The sequence below is a fragment of the Lytechinus variegatus genome, chromosome 3, assembly GCF_018143015.1.
Source record: "Lytechinus variegatus isolate NC3 chromosome 3, Lvar_3.0, whole genome shotgun sequence".
In the NCBI taxonomy this organism is placed as follows: Eukaryota; Metazoa; Echinodermata; class Echinoidea; order Temnopleuroida; family Toxopneustidae; genus Lytechinus; species Lytechinus variegatus.
Genome location: NC_054742.1, coordinates 45,147,088 through 45,168,353, shown reverse-complemented (window position 1 = coordinate 45,168,353; position 21,266 = coordinate 45,147,088). Strand labels below are relative to the sequence as shown.

The window sequence follows — 21,266 nt, the reverse complement described above, 5'->3', positions numbered from 1 at the left end:
TGTAATACTGGTGTGATGAATATCCTACAAATGCTAATAAAACATTGACTTCGAAGTACACTTTTACCTGTGTGCTTCGCTGGAAAGTTTGAGGACTTTCTTTGTGGGCATAGCATCATGTGACTGCCTTTCTTCATCCTGCCCAAAATAAGAATAGCAAACAATACAAAAATAAGAAGATAAAATACAGGTTTATAATTTCGTTTCTACATTTATTACTACCCTTGGAAAATGATTAACATTGGTAGTTAAAATTGGTCATGTTTACTTACTTGTGATGAGTTAACGTTTCAAGAATTATCATAACAAAAATAATGCATGAGATTCCATAAAGACTTAAAATATCAGTTTATTTTAATAGCACATGTATCATCAATATTTTACTTTTCAATAGCACTCCCTGAACATGTACATTTTTTTAGATATTTTGGTTCATAAAAAAAATTAAAGATCCAAGTTTTCTGACTTACCACATCAAAATATGAAGCCTGAGGTTGATAGCTGTTTTTGTCTGGTGTCAGGAGATAGTGAATACCTGTCATCATAACTTTACCCATCTCATTAATAGCATTGAGCATTCTATGACAACAGAGAAATTGGAAAGAAGTAATCATGGAATTATGGAACAGTGGATTTCACGCAAAGGTTTATTTTTTGCAACGTTGGTTTTCTTCCAACAAAGAGAAAGACACAAAGATCATTAAACTTGAAAATGAAACATTTTTCACCGACTGGATAATCAATAAATTGATATCATATCCAGAGCAGCGTTTCATAAAGATGTTCAAAAGTTTATGCGAGACTTTCTGCAGGACCGATGATCTGTTCTTGGCACAAAATTACATTCTCAATCATTATGATTCCCTTAAGCTGAACTTGGTTGATTAAAACTCTTCTTATCAACAAGCATCTTGATGCAAAATTTTAAATCTGTTACGATTTGATTACGGTCGAAGGAAATTCACTTTTACAATGTTGACACAATGTTTCATTCAGCAAAAGTGCAGTCAACAGTCATGTATAAAGTCCCAAGTAACTAATAAACAGCTTTCTATCAAAGACACCACTCAGATCCAAGCTTTCAATCTCACCCCCTATAATGAAAAGAATATCTCACAGGATGTAATATTTTTTTTTCACTCTCCTTAATATGTAATGTTTTGTTACCAAAACAGTGACAAATCAGTGAAAACATGCTGATCGATGTATACTGGTTAATTTGTCTGGCTCTTGGACCCATACCACTGTAATCTAGTAGTTATTGCAAACTTATCTACATTCATTTCCCATTTGGTCTCTATTTTTTAGAATGACCAATCAGCTAGACTGGTCATTATGTCATCAGTAGTAAAGGGTCTGCATTGTGGCAAGGAAGCTAATGGATTAAATCAATTAAAAAATAAAAAAAATTATGGGAACTTTGTGCCTCTCAACCAGGTACTCAGCATATTAGAATTCAGAAGGGTAACAATAACACTTTGATATTATGCAGAACTGCATGGCATGCTGAAGACCAGAGCAAGTTAAATTGACTACTCTGAATAAATCAAACATTATCATCCTTTGAATATTAAGGAAAACTATAAAATCTAACCTGTTTCCATAATCCACAACAACATGATCCTTGGCTGTACCAGTGATTCCATCATGATGCTGGAAGAGTCCTAGCTGTCTTCTGGCATTGGTAAGCATTCCCATTAGACTCTCTGAGGGATAGCTAGTGGTTCCACTCTGCTTAGCTTGGGCATTGGTGTATGTGAACATTATCTCAGCAGCCCTGTAAAATGAAATTATGATTAAATTATATACACTTCACTACAATTTTAATTCACATGATGTATTATATTGTTCTGATGTATAATAAACATTAAACTGCTGTTAAAGCATTATTTTTGTTCTTCGACTAATCAAATCGTTTTGAAAGAGTACTGAAAGCTTTCTCTAGACCCCCTGACCACACACTATTCTTAACTTGACCCATAAGCTCAAAACTTCATGAAAACCCCAAATCTACAGCATTCTCTGAGCAATAGGGAGAAATTACTCTCTTTTATTCTAATCACCCAGAAGGGCAATATTTCTCTGAAACTAAGGGTGTCACTCGAAAGAAAGAAGTAAATGATTTCACATAACAATTTGACGAACTGAAACAACCTTTTTAAATGTACATGTCTGCTTACATGTTAAAATAAAACCTTACTCCTTATGTTTTTCAAACATTATTTTCAAGGAAATTACAAGATAAACATATATGTCATTACAAATTGAAAATTCAATACTGGATATGTTTCAAAAAGTTCCAACTTTAATAAATTTGTTCAAAGAAGGAAATACTTCCTATATCTTTAATTTTATCTCCGACCGACAAAAATTTTTCAAATAAAATAAGAGTAACATACCTAAGCTGACCCTCTAGGGCTCTATCCATGTTCTTATAGAAAGGTCTGGATGTGTAGTAGCCGCTCCAGTAGTGGTCATCTCGGTCAGTATAGGTAAAGAAATCCCCGCTGAGGGTAGGATAGCCCTCAGGTTGCTGGCCAGCCACTGTATTGGTCTGCTGCCAAAGGGCAGTGAAGTAGTCATTCAGTGTTCCAAACTGGGCCTGGGGGTGGGGGAAGGGGTAGAGAAATTGATGGATAAAACCTCAAGAAAACATAATTAATTTCTACCAGGATACTGAGGTGACTCTGCTTCGGTAAGATATCTTGGAACCACAAATATCTGTTTGAATTTAATGATTTCAAAGAAGTAAATAACACATGCGGAATCTATTTACCAAAATTTGACTAGATTTGGCGATTAAAAGAATTAACTCTAATATGGAGCATGGACTATATGCAGACTCACTAGTACAAATCACAATAACTGCACAATATGGCAATTATTTTTTTTTAATCAGAGTTCATATTACAGGCTTTATATGTATTACTTGTAAAGGCTGTCTTTATGTAGATAGACAGTAACATCAACTTCATTGCACTGACATAAGAATATGTGTATGCTTGCCCTTGAGTCAATACTTATAAACAATAAACTTGAACACAGTAAATAGATGCAAATCAATAAGAGTAGGGCAAACATTTCAACATCAACTTCAACTTCATTGCACTGACGATCAACTTCATTGCACTGACATCAACTTCATTGCACTGACATAGGAATATGTGTTTGCTAACCTTTGAATTAATACTTATAAACAATAAACATGAACACAGTAAACAGATTCAAATCAATAGCAGTAGGGCAAACATTTCAACATCAACTTCATTGCACTGACATAAGAATATGTGTATGCTTGCCCTTGAGTCAATACTTATAAACAATAAACTTGAACACAGTAAATAGATGCAAATCAATTGCAGTAGGGCAAACTTTGGCAAAGGTTAAATATTAACACAGCAGTAATTGATTGATTTGACTTTGAACTGTTCATATACAACCTGTTTGAAGTAGTGATTCCACTTGAAATTATTCATGAGAGCACTAGATCCTATCAATCGACGTACCCTCACTTCATCTACCCAACATAATTTTCATTGCATATTTCACTTACTAAGATTTAAAATATTACATTGCATATTTCAGTAATGATTTTCATGACTGAGATGTTATGTTTCCGATAAGCAATTCCCCAATACAATTTGAAATGTTGCAGAGATTTGGCCCAGTTCTTGCATGTTTATAACCGGGATCAGCAAATCAAATTGAATGATTCAGTAATTTGAAACTCGCATAAATCTTACCTGAACATGCCAGTCACTTCTTTTGTTCATGTAATCAAACAGCTTCATGTAGTTCCTATACTGGTTGTCCCACTCTTCCGGTTTGTCGTACCTGAAGTCGTCTCCAAGTTGGACTAATAGGACGTTGCTCTTATACAACTCAGATTTCTTCCTATACTGGTCTAAGAGAACTTCAGCTCTGAAAGAAAGATTAAGACAGACAATGACAAATAACTCTGGAAGTCACTTAACTGTTTTCTGCACAATTTTTTGCATTATATCATATTAAATTCTATATTGAGATGCAAGCATTTCCCTCATATCGGGTGTTTTGATGCTAAATCTTTGGCATTTAAACTTGATGGAAAGCATTTACAAGATTATAAATACATTTCAAACTTAAATAACTGTGTAGTGATTTGTCTATTCTAATAAATGCTTTTTTGTTCTCTTTTAGTTTATTTCAAAAATGAATGTGTTCTTGAGTTTGATCAATCCAAGGAGGTAAGTATGAAATAAATGGTTTAGAAAATCAAATCAACAATGTTCTCAACAATTGAGAAAATTCATCACTTCCATTGCAGTTTGTTAACTCACATATGATTACAGGATGAGCATTGACCTTGCAACCACTTGATTTATTTTCTAAAACTTGATACCAAAATATGTGCCACATTTTTGAAAGATAAAAATTGGCCAATAGGGTATTATAATGCTGTTGATTGCACAACAATGACACATTTTGTGCAGAGGAGCGATATTGACACCCCATTACACAGAGTTTTTAGGGATTATAAGAAGGCGTAAACTATAATTTTACTATTGGCAGTAAATAATGTTTTTTTTTATTAAAACAATTGTTTCACTTAGGGCAGGTTGACTTATGAACATTATACTGGATTACATTATTTTAGTCAAACAAAACTGTAAAGTTTCCATCAAGAACTTAAAAGTGAAGATCCATTCACAAGCTACTGTATGAGGGATGACACATTTTTTAAGGATTTATGACAAAAACTGTTAAAAAGTTCCCAGAAATTCATGATTTATTCATCTAAACAGGTCATACAAAACTTCAAGGATCATGTAATTAAACTCATCAGGAATACACATATTTAAGCTCTTCCATGCAAAGCGTGAAGCACCATGCAAATATGGCACACTTTCTAAAGCTAACGAAACACCTGCCATGCCCTTGTAGGTTTTTACCACTCACTTGTTAGCCACATTGGCGTCGGTAATGGGTACTGGAGCAATCTTCCAGGGGCAATTGATTCGACCTCCTGGCAATCTCTTGAAATCAAACTGACAGCAGATCTTAGGGTCTGGACCACACGTATGGGGTACATCATAGCTGTAGAATGGCATCATGTGACAGAACATATCTGTGCTTGTCCCATGGTCTATCACGAAAAGTTAAATACATGTAAGACATATTTTTAAAGATACATGGAGTTTTTAATGATCAGGGAAAATTCTATTAGAAATGTAACAAAAAATCAAAATCAATACACAATGAAATATGAATAGTAGAAAGAAACAAGGCCCCCCCCCAAAAAAAAAAGTACCACCCATTCCCACTAAATTATGGCATGTGCACAAGAAAATTCTTAGAGAGAAGGATGCACAAATGATAGTCAAGATTTCTCTCACAATGATAATTTATCTTTAAATTATATGAAGAATCTACACTAAACAGTAAGTATCTACATAATGTTGTTCATCAATCCCCTGTGCGTGTTCTGACCAATGCAGTGATGCATATATACCACAGGCAACTGGAAATAATTAATGTGTGATTTTAGTCAGACTAAAATCTTTGTGAAACACCCCCACCCCCCCCCCCCCTTCAACAGATTACAAACAGTATTGAATTAGACTCACCCCAGTTTTGCCGCCACATGAATTCCAGAGTCTTCTTCTGGGAGAAATACTTCTTGATTTCATAATGTATTCTCTGTATCACCATAGCTTCTAAACCCATCCTTTGTAGAACATATGCCATTGTGGGAGACAGTCCAAATGGATCTATGGCCCATCCACTCTTGGGCTTCACTCCTAGAAATAGAAACAAAATCAGAGTAGATACTATAATACTGCTCACATGATAGAAGAGTGCATCATAAATCAAAGAAATCTTTCATAGATAAATAAAAAATCTATAAAAATAAAAATTCCTTGATTTAGTCAGAATTTAGATTGCCACTTACCAAGTGATTAAGATACTTGGTTGAAGAGAAATTTATTATTGGTCACAAGTTTGAATTGCAAGAGGAACTGTCCCAAAGTGATTGGGAAAAAATATTCATAATTCACCCCAAAATCTTGGGTTTGCTGTATATTACATGTATATCATTCTGCCATGGGTCACTTATACTTCACACATACATGTACATGAATGCATGGGACGAGACTCCCATTGTCAGCTTTTTTTAAATGACAAATTGAATTTGAGGGTATTTAAAGCATAATCCTTCACAATTGAGCATTTTTCTATGACAATCTTTTAACAGAAAGAGCTTCACACGAATTGAATATCACTTAAAATTTGAGTAGATGGCATGTTAACGGCTGAATAACTGATCTAAAAATCATGAACTAACTGATCCATACTTCATGAGTTGGCAGCTAAAGGAACCTTTCACCAGGCAAAAAACACAAAAAATAAAATAATAAAGAGGGAGAAAAAAGAAGACAAGAAATAAAGAGATTTTTAAAAAGATTAGAAAAATCATTTTATGAACAACCAAAGAAGCGATTGGCCTCGTCAGTACTAAAAGGCTGCACTTTCTCCAAAACCTTGTATGTTGGAACAGATGCTCTAAGCACTGATATTCCTAGATGGTAGGTACATGTTACAATGCCTTGTCATGGGTGTATTACCTCTAGAGGTCGAAGGATCAACGTGTTTAAATACCTGGTAAGAAAGCATCCAGCCATTCATGTCCTTCTATCAGCTGATCTACCATGGCAAAGTAATTGGTGTTTGCTTCATCGTTCATCACCCATCCACCAGTAACGATTTCAAGCCGTCCACTCTCTGCTAGCCTACCATCACAAAAACAAATGAAAGTTAACGCCATTTGATAAAGAAAAAAAAATTAAAATCTGTATTCCATTGACAAAGGTTACCAAATGTGTATGATTTTGGCCAGAAATTCAGACTTGGTAGCAACAATTATACAAGAAATACATTACAGTGATGAGGTGTTAATAATGACAGTATCAGCAGCATAAAGGGCAGGATATTGATAGTACTTAGTCAAGCATCACTCACATTGTTACCACAGATGAAAATGGTGGTAAAAGCAGGTATTTATGGTTAATCGATTGGCGGGGAGGGGGGGGGGAGAACACTATCACAAAAAGTTGCTCAAATTTCCTATTTTGCATCTTTAAATCCATGAAATTGCCATCTAATTTCCCTATTTCCTTGAAATTGTTTTCATTTTGTTGGACACTGTCAAGAAAATCAATAATATTCCCCTCTCTCTTGACTCTGGAAGATTGCAATGTTACAAAAAAAATCACCACATGTAGACTTTCATGGTTTTGCAACAATAACAGAGAACAATTGTTGAACATTTTGATATATTTTACACTCAGTCAACACCATGAAAGTCTACATACGGGTCTACAATATTTACCACGTGTAACATCATAAACCGATCTTTTAGATCAAGAGGTGATTATTCTTCATTACTTCCATAGTTTCCAACTAAATCAAAAAAATTTCGAAGAAATACGGAAAATAGATGGCCAAACATTAATATAACAGCAATGACCACAGCAGTGACAATGACACTGAAGATGATATTGTTAGCAATGACAGCTACAATAATGTTGCTTACAACAGATATTATAGAATCAGAATGGGTATCAAAATCCCTGCAATCTGATTGATCGATTGTCATGCATTGAATTTTACTGGGCAGACGACCGATATCACAACAATAGCTCACGATATCCATTGTAAGCAAGCTATCGGGCATAAAGGTCATTGTGATGTCATCGCGCATGTACTGTTGCACTTGTTTAAAATTATTTTGCGAAGTACCGGTAGATCTAGGCCGACTGTAATCAAGTAAAGGATGCAAAAGGTTCTGTAACCTGTAAGTACAAATGATTATTGTGATAATTACTGGACTACATGTAGGTCTACTCAAGTAGATCATATGATCTACTGCCCTGGTGCTGGCAGGGGCATAGGCCCAGTAATAACAAGCAGCAAAAAAATTCCACCATTCCATAAAACAAATGATACACACGCTTTTTCGTGCATCGGTAGGACGAGTGAGCATGCGGTAACTATGGAAACTAGTCTAAATCCTTAACAGTTCCATAGTTAGCTTATGCTCACAGAACCTACCAATGCACTCACATCTGTGCATCATTTGTATAATGGTGTAATGGGAGCAGTTTAAATGATATCAATGAGGTGCCAATATTGACAGGGGCAGAGTCAGGAGGGGGGGGGGGGGGGGAATTGATGTTAGTCTTGACATTAAGGATACCATACAATACTTGCTTACTGATGTGGTTTATGGTACACCACGTAGAGTGTTATAGAAACAGTGGATAGAAGAGAAGAAGTGGATAGGTGAGAGAGTGGAGATTTGAGAGTAGAGTATTCTTTCTTGAAAATAGTCCTGAAAAGGACTGTAAACTAGAAGGAATGTTGAGTGAGAACAGCTTGAGTAGAAGAGCTGATGAGGAGATGTTGGCTTGAGTCGGCGAGTAGAGATTCAAATCCTGCCACTCCTGAAGACGGACAGTCAACCTGTCCGAAACGTCGAGTCTCTCTACTACTCATCATCTCTACTCGCCGACTCAAGCTAACATCTCCTCATCAGCTCTACTACTCAAGCTGTTCTCACTCAACATTCCTTCTGGTTTACAGTCCTTTTCAGGACTATTTTGAAGAAAGAATACTCTACTCTCAAATCTCCACTTTCTCGCCTATCCACGTCTTCTCTTCTTCTATCCACTGTTTCTATAACACTCCACATAGTGTACCGTAAACCACATCAGCAAGTGTACATGCCACCATGCAAACCTTCAAACAACATCCAATACTTGCTTACTTTTTCACTATCTGTCTTTTGTTATAATCGGCCTTCTCCCACCACATAGAGAGGTAGGAGATCTCTGCCCAGATGAACTTCATCTTTGGATATTCCTCCATCTTTCTCACCATGGTGTCCAAGATCCGGGAGGTCTGGTCATTGTAATACTTGGTTAAAGTCTTGATCCAACCTGAAAAAAAATAGTTAACAAATAATTTTAGAAACGAATGCTTCACCAAATACTCACTGGGCTAGCAATACCTTGAATTTTGAGGATAGCTCAGAAAAAAAAAATCATTTTTAAAGTTATGACGAAAAACTTAAGCAAACTTCTTTTGCCTAGACAGAGTTCTCTTCAGGAATTTTGAGACTGTTTTTGTACGAGATTGGGTTGCCACCATTGCTACATGAATATTTCTGAAGTACAGCTTTTTCTGGACTGCAATAAAAATGTTAACATTTTGAGATACAAGATTTTAACTGTCCATCGAGAATCATGATATCATAACTTCTAATTTTAATGACACTTTCATATGATAAGCACTGGGATGATACACTACTTGGCAATTCTTCAACTTTGGGTACAGCTGCTGTACATACACATGCACATACTTCAAACCTAGTTGTTGATCTACAATATCAATATTTCAAAATATAATATCAACAGCCGGGCAGTCTACTATAAATTAAGGTGCAGTGCAATGTGAAAATATTGGCAAAACATTGGCAAATTTATGTAGTCATTCTGAGGAAATCCAAACTGCTTGACAAACATTTGGGAATCACTGTTTTGCATGAAGATGTAATTAAATATTGTATTCAAAATGCAATAATAACTGATTTTCAGGCATTTTCTATTCTACATGTACATTTTGCTAAAAAAAAGATAGGGGGATCACGGGAAGGAGAGGAGCAGCACTTGGTATATGCATCCATAAACCAACCTGGATCATTGTGAGAATGTGGAACAACAAAGACCTTGAGAGGATCACTGTTCCATTTATTATGGTCATAGCTGATGTCAAAGCCTTGCTTCCATACTCCACCATTAGCATTGTCAAAACGGAGCTTCTCATATACTTGCATCATCTACATAAAATGAAGAAAAAAAAAATAAGGTAAAAACAAAGCTCATTTTTGTATCAATCTGCACATAATGGAAAGGGAGAGTTTAGTATGGTAAAGTGTTCTACTCATTATTTTTTTTTTCAATTCAAGATTTTACTTACTTACTATTGGGCTGGAGTTGGACTCCATCCTTCAATGTATTGAGAGTGATCATGATGTGTCTACAGCGGGCGTTAGTAATGATGTGACATTAATTACTTTTTTCCATAACATCGCTCATGATATGAGCTTAAATTTGTGATATCAGATTACAATGTACATGTATGTGAACTCAGTTCTCAATATCACACACACAATAAAAAAAATTGGAAAAACATAAAATTCCAATACAAACTGTGTTACTAGCCAAAAGTTACCGTATGTATATATATGTGACCAATTGCGCTATTACAGATTAAAATTTGTAAATTTTATTTCACGATCAGATCAGCAATAGGCAAATATCTGAGGAGGATTTGAATCTGCCCCGTTCACACTATCCAAAATAATCAGGCCTTACAATGGTTTAACAAGTGGAATCAGTAGCGGACCGTGACCCGGCAGAGACAAAGCATTGGGGGGCACAGCATTGTTTGTGAACAATGCTGTGCCCCCCCCCCCAATGCTTTGTCTCCTCCGGGTCACGGTCCACCACTGAGTGGAATGCCTCTGGCAGTCTCACCTGCATCACGTGATTCAATATAGCAGCAGTGCTGACTTTAAAAACTACTATAACTCGCACAAGATGTTCAGTGATACTTGGTTACTCTTATTTCCACGTTTTATGAACTAGACCAATACAATTGTAGAGATATGATGGTAATTCAACTAATACCCCCAACGTGGCCAAAGTTTGTTGACCTTACATGACCTTTGACCTTGATCATATGACCTGAAACTCACACAGGATGTTCAGTGATACCTGATTACTCTCATGTCCAAGTTTCATGAGTCAGATCCATAACAAAGTTATGATGGTAATTCAACAGATACGCCAATATCGCCAAAGTTCATTGACCTTTGACCTTCGTCATGTGACCTTAAATGCACACAGGATGTTCAGTGATACTTGATTACTTTTATGTCCAAGTTTTATGAACTAGACCAACATACTTTCAAAGTAATGATGGTAATTCAACAAATACCCCCAATTTGGCCAAAGTTTATTTACCCTAAATGACCTTTGACCTTGATTATGTGACCTTAAACTTGCACAGGATGTTCAGTGATATTTGATTACTATTATGTCCAAGTTTCATAAATCAAATCCATAAACTTTCAAAGTTATGATGGTAATTCAACAGATACCCCCAATTCGGCCAAAATTCATTGACCCTAAATGACCTTTGACCTTGGTAATGTGGCATGAAACTCAAGCAGGATGATCAGTAATACTTGATTGACCTTATAGCCAAGTTTCATGAACTAGGTCCATATACTTTTTAAGCTACATGTATTATGTCATTTAAAAAACTTAACCTTAGGTTAAGATTTGATGTTGACGCCGCCGCCGTCGGAAAAGCGGCGCCTACAGCCTCACTCTGCTATGCAGGTGAGACAAAAATTATGCCTCAGCAACTATATCACAAGGTTGAATTCTAAAACATTACTGCTGGTTGAATGCACGTATTGTCAGTGTAAAATTTTGTGTTAAATCTTACATATTTTTTAAAGATGGTCTACAGAACCAAACAATTATCTACAGATAGTTGAAATAATCCTAAATTACAGATCTCATCATATGAATTTATGATTATTTTGGCACTGTTTCAAAGAATAGATTATTGGCACACGTCATAGTCACCTCTGTCACTCTGAACATATGTGTAAACACAGTAAAAATAAACGTTTCATTATCGAGTTAAAAACTAACTTTGTAACCAGATGCAACTATTCAATAAAGGATACAACTTGTCACCTGATCTATTCAGTTCTATGGAACCTACCATATGTACCTACCCGAGACCTATTTGCTAGCTACTAAACGTAAAGCTTTACACAGCTGAAGGCTATGCATATATGTAATGAAATAAGACCAGGTAAACTGAGCTCTGTTAAAACAGGTTGTTTTTTAAGCATGAATGCAACATCTGGTCCATTTTCATTGCCATGTCAATTAACTAAAAAAATGTTCTTAAGTATCCACACCATAATTAAAACAAATGATGCAATTTTGTCTTGGCATAAGAATCAAAGTTTTTATAATTAAAATAATCCAAACGCCCTTGGCAGTCACCCAATCACCTAAAATGTTTAAGAACTCATCTAAATTTACTCATATTGGTGTTTATATTTTCTTCCCATCATGGATAAAGCAATTATAAACTAAAAGTACCTGTACATCTGTGGCATTGCCGGTGGGCGTGTCAGCAAATTTACATTCCCCTGGCTCCACATGTACCTGGCCCTCCGCCACAACAAATGGCTCGTTGCGGTCTCCTGCAGGAACCCCGCCCATGGGTAGTCCAGGTCCTGGATCCTTCTTCTTGCTGAAGCCAAACCAACCCCCTTGATCCTGAATGTGTTGGCCTGAATCTATGGGTTTGACCAGGGCATCAAGGTTGGAGGGCACCTGACCATTAGCCATAGAACGGACAGCATCCCGAAGCTGACTGATCACCAAGTGGTTCTTTGATAGGTCTCCTTCGAGAGCTGCTATCTTGCTTTCCAACTGAGAAATGTCTTGCTGTATATTGGAAAAAATAAATCAAATACAAAAATGATTTACATAGAGGTCAAGGTGGAGTAGTGTTCTGGATACTGTATGTTCCCAGACTTTGAACATGTGGTCGTCTGTTTTATTCCCACATCGGCACTCCTTTCCTTTGGCAAGGCAATAATCTATACTTGCCACACCACTCTCCATCCAGGAGCTTGTTTCATAAAGAGTTAGAACTATGGCAACTCCCACGGAAACCTTGATTGCGAATGGCTGCTGACCCCTGTTACCATGGTACAAAAAAAGTCTTTTATGAAAAGGGCCCCAAGTGTGAATTGAGCACATGCAACACAGGAAGAGAGGTAGCTACAGCATTGTTATATTGATTAATTTCAAATATTAAATTGAAAGTTACTATCAGAATTCATTATACGTGTATGATTAATTGCTTGGCTTTGTGTTCTACAACATAGTGCACTATTTCATAAAGCTGCTTATAAAGTGAGTTACACTGTATATAGGGAATACAACAGTTCTGTGCTGTATGAACATACTTCAATACCCCAAAATTTTCCTAGTCTCAACACAAAAGGAGCGCTCTTTCTACATCCCATATCTGCCATTTCAGATTGCTGCATATATATCCTTTGACGCATAATTCAATTCATACAAGTACAATTAAATTCAACAATTGTACTGATCTGTTTTCTCCTTCCTCCTTTTGTGCCATTGAAGCTCAGTAATACATATGTTCATGTAGCTACACATCTTCACATAGATACAAAACTAAAAGAAACTGTCTAAAAACATTAGTCATTATCATCCCTTCAGAATTAAAACAGCATGAAAAGAACAAGATTTTAATTTCTCCAAAGATCAGATTTCAGTTTTAGCTGATCGATTAATGTCAAAATAATTGAGAATTTTATCTAGAACTCACAAAGGGTCACAATCCATGTGTATTTTTTTATTATTATAAAACACTTTCCTACAATATTTCTAGTCTTCTTGCTTTTCTCCCCCCCCCCATGAGGAGCATGACCTTTGACTTTTCTGAAGAATGCTCACCAACAATCTGTGCAAGGCTGTGTTTATGCGACCTCGACCCAGAATCATGATTTGAATCACCATTTGAATCATGATTCAAAACAGCAGCATGAATCACGATCCGACAGAATCAGCGTTTATACGACCATCTTTCTAACGCTGTTTCTCCCTGAATTCGGGCCGATCCAGTGCGCAGTTTGACCCAGGAAGTATAGGTCAACATTTTCGCACGTGTTTCTAACTTCACGTCGGCTGCTAGATTTTTGCTGCCGCCGGAGCTAACGCGCGATCGTTTGTGCAAGTGCAACGCTTACTCAGCTTCCAAAAAATAAATCTTTTACTTCCAGAATTCCGTGTATTGTACCTCGTATTGTTTTTGATCGGGAACCAGAAGGGGTCATCATCCTCCCTCCCACCTCCCGATCGATTTTTCTTGTCTATGATGGTCCTGTACTGGGCACGAATTCTGTTAATTTTGTCTCGACAGGCGGTGCCACATCTCCGTTGAAATCCCTCCCTCGCAAGCGCCGCTGAAAGGGATCGTCTTATTTCTGTGAATCCCGGTAAGGGATGCTTGTGCTTCAGGCTGAGCCCAAAGCACAAGTAGAGCCCTGAGTTCATCGTCAGTCCAATTTGTGCCTTTGGAACTTGAAGAAATGATGGATGAAAACAATGAAATATACAAATAACGCTACAGTACAACCCCGGGGGTACAATACACAGAATGATAATTCCTAAATGCTGGCAATACTGCTACACGAAAATTAACCTGCACGAAACACAGCGCGCGCCTTTGAGTCGAACCCGGAAGAAGCACGACACAATGACGTCATAGAATCATGATTCAAATCACGATATCGTTCATACGACCTTTTTCGTGTTTCATGTTTGTGATTCTAATCATGATTATATTCAATTTCGACTAAACGCAATCGTGATTCTGCAGAATCGTGATTTGAATCATGATTCTAATCATGATTCTAGGGTAAAAAAGTGTCGAATAAACGCACCCCAAATTACTTCATTCCTTTCTGTTGAAAAGGGGATATGTGCCTCATGAAATGCAGCTTTCCTGTTGGGCCTCACATTTTTTAGGCATATTCAGACTGGCTTGAAGTTTGATGATAATAATAGATATTCTCTGATTGTGAAATTTGGAAATTTACTCTTATCAACCACAATTGCAAAACACCAAGTATTTCTTGCCAGTGTGAAAGCAATATACTCGTAATATTCCAAAAGAAAATACTTGCTAAATAGTAGGTACATCCTTAACTTACAAGAACTTTCTCTGGGATTTTTCCACATTTGTGAATATTTTACCAGTGTAAAAGCAAATTACCGACCGTACAAGAACAAGAAGCTTAAGATGCTCCACTTATGTATATATATAATATAAATGATTATACTAATATGAATATTATGTAATGTTGAAAATGATGTATATATATTATATATATATATATATATACATGTATGTATATATGAATAAAATCAAATCAATCAATTAACTTTCTCAACCAAAGCAAGCAGTTGCGCAAGAACACTGTGGCCTGCCTGCAAATCAGACCATAAATGGGTATGCTCTTAACATCGAGAACTTATTCCAAAAGGGTCCTGCTTGGGGTTGGTGTGAATGCAAGAAACGTCAGGTATTTTGAGTGCTGAACAAGTTTGCGTATATATTCAACTGGTGATAGAGGTGGTCTGAAACCACCTCATTATCTTCCTTCTTTATCCATGATTGATTCAAGCAGGATTGTCCTTCAATATATTAAATCTTGTTTGTTACTGGTAGGTAATTTTAATTTGTAAATAGTAATCAAAGCTTTTTTAACTGTCACTATTGTGGTGTTAAGTTCAGTCATATAGCTGTGTATCATGAATTTTTAGAAGTAGTGATAGCAATAAACCGGATTGGCTAACCAGGTTTAAAGGGGAAAGTCACCATGACATTAAACAAAATAATAGTGATGAATTTCTTAAAGTTCTCATTATGTGACAACATATATGTGAGCAGATCCCTTATATAGGCCTTTTATATTTTTAACAAGTGGAATGCCTCTGGCCGTCTCACCTGCATCACGCGGTTCAATATAGCAGCAGTGCTGACTTTGAATACTACTCTAACTCGCACAAGATGTTCAGTGATACATGGTTACTCTTATGTCCACTTTTTATGAACTAGACCAATAAACTTACAGAGATATGATGGTTATGCAACAAAAAACCCCAACATGGCCAAAGTTCATTGACCTTACATGACCTTTGACCTTAATCATGTGACCTGAAACTTGAACAGGATGTTCAGTGATACTTGATTACTCTTATGTACAAGTTTCATGAATCAGATCCATAAACTTTCAAAGTTATGATGGTAAGTCAACAGATACACCCAATTCGGCCAAAGTTCATTGACCTTTGACCTTGGTCATGTGACCTGAAACGCGCACAGGATGTTCAGTGATACTTGATTACTCTAATGTCCAAGTTTAATGTACTACATGTAGACCAATAAAATTTCAAAGTTATGATGGTAATTCAACAGATACCCCCGATTCGGCCAAAGTTCATTGACCCTAAATGACCTTTGACCTTAATCATGAGACCTGAAACTTGCACAAAATTTTCAGTGATGCTTGATTACTATTATGTCCAAGTTTCATGAATCAGATCCATAAACTTTCAAAGTTATGATGGGAATTCAACAGATATCCCCAATTCGGCCAAAGTTAATTGACCCTAAATGACCTTTGACCTTGGTCATGTGACGTGAAACTCATGCAGGATGTTCAGTGATACTTGATTAACCTTATGTCCAAGTTTCATGAACTAGGTCCACATATTTTCTAAGTTATGATGACATTTCAAAAACTTAACCTCAGGTTAAGATTTCGATGTTGAATCCTCCAACATGGTCTAAGTTCATTGACCCTAAATGACCTTTGACCTTGGTCATGTGACCTGAAACTCTAATAGGATGTTCAGTAATACTTGATTAACCTTATGGCCAAGTTTTATTAACTAGGTCCATATACTTTCTAAGTTATGACGTCATTTCAAAAACTTAACCTCAGGTTAAGATTTGATGTTGACGCCGCCGCCGTCGCCGCCGCCGCCGGAAAAGCGGCGCCTATAGTCTCACTTTGCTTTGCAGGTGAGACAATAAAAAATGAGAATGATTTTACCTGTGCATACTTTCACACATGAAAATATTATTCATTCAAGAAAAAAAGGAAAATGTATTAAGTACATGAACTGAAGCTTCTCTCATAAATTTGGTTACCGGTATTCAAAAAGGCATGTAACATTCTTTGATTTATTTAAATCAAAACTAAGATTATATTCTTTTCACTTTTTCTGAATTTCATTTCATATCATTTATTTGAACCAACTCCACAAGAATTTTAGTTCACAACATTCAATTATTCTTATTCAACATTTATGATGACGAACATCTTTGAAAGATAACTACCAAAGGCAAAGAATTAATTGAAATTCATTCCATACTCAATCATATTTCAATTCTAATTTCACATGATACAGTATAAGTGCATTGGATGGTTTGAGGACAATTTGCTCTGGACGTCTTTTTACATAAAAGCAAGTAACCAACATTTAATGCTGAATCTTACCAAGCTTGACCATTTTCTCTTCATTCTAGTCAGTGTATAGTACATAATTATCATTGGCATTTTACCAAACCATTATATCAGTTGATTTGGTCTAAATATTGATTTGGGGATTTTTGCAGAATATAAAAGTACAAGTCCAACTCTGTACATATATATTTTAAGGAGTAATTAATTAGTATCTGAAACATGTTGGAAATTTGGAGGCAATTTCATACAAATTTTGCAAAATATGAAAATCCCACTGGAAATGCGTAGGACTACTGTACCAAAGAAAAGAACAGCTGTGTGCACTTAATATGCAAATATGCGGTCAGCAAACCGTCTATCTGCATGCATTAACTTGATGTTTTGCTGATCGTGTGCATATTTATGTGGTCAGCATTGTTGTATTCTTCACTGTCATCCTAATGATTAAGGAAACATGAATTATGCACAATATCCTGTGTAAATGGATCAGACCTGTATTAACCTCTGGGCGGTCTTTGTCATATAATCGATCAAAAAATTTGTTTCCTAAATCCACTAAGGCATGATCTATTCTACATACATGTACTTGACTATTATCCATATTCCAGGTTTAGTTGCAGTGTTCATATTCCAAATGTAGAGCCTTTCGGCCAATCAAATAGATACTCCCAGCAGTTTTCCATTATTTTACAAACAAAGATACATTGCATCAGAACATTAAGCTATGCTACATGTATATATGTTTCCGGTATTTAACAATCGTGATTTTCTGCTTTCTCTCAAAATTATTGCTCATTGTATGGCCCTGCATTTAGCTTTTCTCTAAATGGACATGTATTTCATCAGTCCCTGTCAATCAACAATGGAAAATTTAGCGGCACAAATGATTTACTGAATGCATGCTAATATTTGAATATGGTAGCTAATACTGTATACACTCACTGCAGAGCCTGTATAAAAACAGTAACCTAAGTGAGTTCATAATGCGTCTGTGTGTAATTAGCTTTCAGGCAATGATATTTGAGATCTACTTAGTCAGGACTTATTAGGGTCCATGATCAGGATATATCCATGGAGGTGTTTGAGACATCCATGTCACGGACGTCTCATGATCAAAGAATTCAATGACACAGGGACTGAAACCATGGGATTCTGAATGTTCAACATTCAGGAAGGCAAGTTATTGAGATAAGAACTGCATAAAATACACACTTGCACATTGTACATTTGGTAAAAAAAAAGAGACCTTGTGATTAGTATAAGTGAGGATTCTACAAATTCTAATAACATCAAATGTACACTGTACTTTATATTGTAGAGCCTCATGCTAGTCCCTCACAAATTTTAGAGATTAAAACTATCTCACTTTGGAATTGTTTTAGTTCACATAAAAGCAAGTAAAATCGAACACTACCTCATACAGTACACTGCTCACAGCAATGAGAACCCTTTGATGGTAATTTATGCCCTGAGATCAGCTAATAATGTGGTTTTCCTGCTGTGGCAATATAAGAACATGGACCTACTCTGAAAAATAAGTGTGATTGCTAAAATACATGAGCTGGTACCCCCATAAGGGTGGCGAAGTTACATTTTGAAAATGTTAACAGCAAAAAAAAATGTTTTATATCACCAACCATTCCGTGATTGTCCTATCAGACCAGTTGATATCTCAGTTTAAAGCCTTTAAAGAGCTACATGTAATGTGTAATAGTGTGTAAAATATCATTTTAATTGGCGGGTCCCGGGGGGGGGGGGGGGGGGCCACTTCCATTCACGAGTGGATACCATGTGCGACAATGGGGTCTCGAAAAGCACCCTAAACACGTAATTTCCATATTCTGAAAATGCACCCCTTAACAAGTATTGGCGTGTGAAACCCTACCCTTAACAAGTATTGGAAACATAACGATACTCAAGTTTTGGCAAATATTCCCTAAAATGAACCCCTAAACAAGTACAGGAATGTTTTATCGTTACGGGTCCTTCGGTCGTCGGCTTTACCTTATTCGGTTTAGTACGACCCCAGCTTCTACACCCCGCGCAAATCGGACTTTAAACACGAAGTGTTGGGGCAAAAAGGACATCCTTTATAAAACATTTAAATTTTGTTTTATCATCCCCGCAAATTCGACCCTACATGTAAACACGTAATTTTCCTAGCGAAATAGATACCCTTTTTTCATTATTTTTGTGTTTTTGACACCCTTATCATGTTACGTACGTAACGTGCCCTAATGTGAAAAAGACATCCTTTTTACGTGTTTTTTTGGTCGCGCATGGTATCCACTCGTCAATGTAAGCCCCCCCCCCCCCGGGTGGCGGGCAGTATGTATGACACAAGGTAGGGTGGTGGAGTAGGTGAGGAGAGTGAGGAGGGGGATGATGAGATTCTATCGCAGCCGCTGATCACCCGAACACCACCAAAATTTGCATAGTGGTAGTGTGCAGTGTAATATATAAGGCTGTGTGATTAATTTTTCCAAAATATGATTTTTTATATGAAATATTTGTACTAATTTACAAGTACATGTAATAAATAATTTCCTATATTCACTTATGAAATGAAATATTGCTCTAATTAACTAAATATGGACCCCCAATTGCTAGTTATTTTCACAGAGTTTTTATAGGATTCTGATCAAATGCTATCGCAATCATTTTTCCTTATGACTTTTATTGTTTTCAAAATTTCTTATGTATTTCTTTGTTTTTGATTTTTTTGTTTTTTTATGGAAATTGTTGCTGATTTAATTCTGATCATAAACAAGACAAAATTGAATTTAAATGAATTATGGCTCAAAACACAATTTTTTTTTTTTTTTTTTTTTTTTTTTTTTTAAAACATATATATATATTTAAAACAAGTGCACACCTAGTTACCAGTAATGCATATAGCATTTCCATTTATTTGAAAGCAGGATAAAAGAGCATTGTAGATTAAATGCCTTGCTCACGGGCATATAGGTGCCGCGGCCGGGGATCGAACTCCGGACTTTTCATGTATAGCCAGGCGCCTCAGACCACTCGGCCACGGCACCTCCACACAATTTGCATCAATTGGATTTGTACATGAATTCAGAATATCACATGAGATAACAATGAAATTGAGGAATACCTTGACAGGATAGCCCATGAATGTTTTAGAGCAAACTTTGGTCCGACATAAAAGTCTGTTCACTTTTACATGTACAAAATGTTGCGTAATTTCAGAACCTTGTACATGTACATGTACCTGGGGGTCATGTTACAGATTTATTGCAAAAAATGTGGAAGCCTCTTAATAGGGTTAATTAACTCTTTAATTTATGCTTAAAAGTCACTTAAATCATGTGTTCTAAACATTGTTTCTAGTAACCTCACTCAATTTAAACTGATTTATTCCAGAGAAATTGATATGCTCTGGATGGCAGAAAACTGACACTTCAGAAATATGTACAAATTATGTGACATAATCATGCTAATCAATCAATCGTCATTTACACTAAGTGGGAGTAATTCTCACTCAAGATTAAAATTGCCAGTGAACTATAACGTTAGAACTAAAAATACATCCTACATGTACATGTAAAGTTATGAATCTCATCTCATGTACAGTTGTATCAATCAAATTTTACACTTAATTTTTAATCGAAGGAAGCATTTTTAGAAAAAAACGAATTTATTTGAAACCTGCCATCTACACTGTCGACTATTGTCAACTTGAACACTACATGTAATTGGGCAATAATACTAAAACTTATATTTATTCTGACATGGTATTATCATAAAAGCAATTGTGGAATGTCAGATTTATTATTCTAATAGAAAATTTCAAATAACACTATAAAAAAGGTTCAATAATGTTCAGCAAAATGAGTGAAGACACAAAAATTGCAAAAAAAAACAACCTACGGTACTGTATCTCCCTTCCCTCTTCCGCTCATTACTGAAAAAAATATTCCACCAAAACAACCTGACGCATATTTTAATCTAAAACTGTATCTAATCTTATCTAAGTAAGATTCTGAGAATTCATTTTCACTTTGTGATTGTTATTGTTACTTAAACCTGTGGAAATATT

At 36.0% G+C, this 21,266-nt stretch overlaps 1 protein-coding gene across 2 annotated transcripts in view; it reads right to left on the bottom strand.

The window, feature by feature from the left end:
• LOC121411143 (alpha-mannosidase 2x-like) overlaps nucleotides 1-21,266 on the bottom strand; it is a 43,838-nt gene that overhangs the window by 13,429 nt on the left and 9,143 nt on the right. For both annotated transcript variants that reach the window (XM_041603675.1, XM_041603676.1), the window contains exons 2-12: nucleotides 12,231-12,581; nucleotides 9,733-9,877; nucleotides 8,807-8,978; nucleotides 6,640-6,770; nucleotides 5,607-5,780; nucleotides 4,939-5,125; nucleotides 3,744-3,921; nucleotides 2,400-2,602; nucleotides 1,595-1,777; nucleotides 471-579; nucleotides 68-138 (exon numbers count right to left, since the gene is read on the bottom strand). In XM_041603675.1, coding sequence (XP_041459609.1) covers nucleotides 68-138; nucleotides 471-579; nucleotides 1,595-1,777; nucleotides 2,400-2,602; nucleotides 3,744-3,921; nucleotides 4,939-5,125; nucleotides 5,607-5,780; nucleotides 6,640-6,770; nucleotides 8,807-8,978; nucleotides 9,733-9,877; nucleotides 12,231-12,581 — 1,904 coding nt within the window. The remainder of the gene's footprint in view (nucleotides 1-67; nucleotides 139-470; nucleotides 580-1,594; nucleotides 1,778-2,399; nucleotides 2,603-3,743; nucleotides 3,922-4,938; nucleotides 5,126-5,606; nucleotides 5,781-6,639; nucleotides 6,771-8,806; nucleotides 8,979-9,732; nucleotides 9,878-12,230; nucleotides 12,582-21,266) is intronic.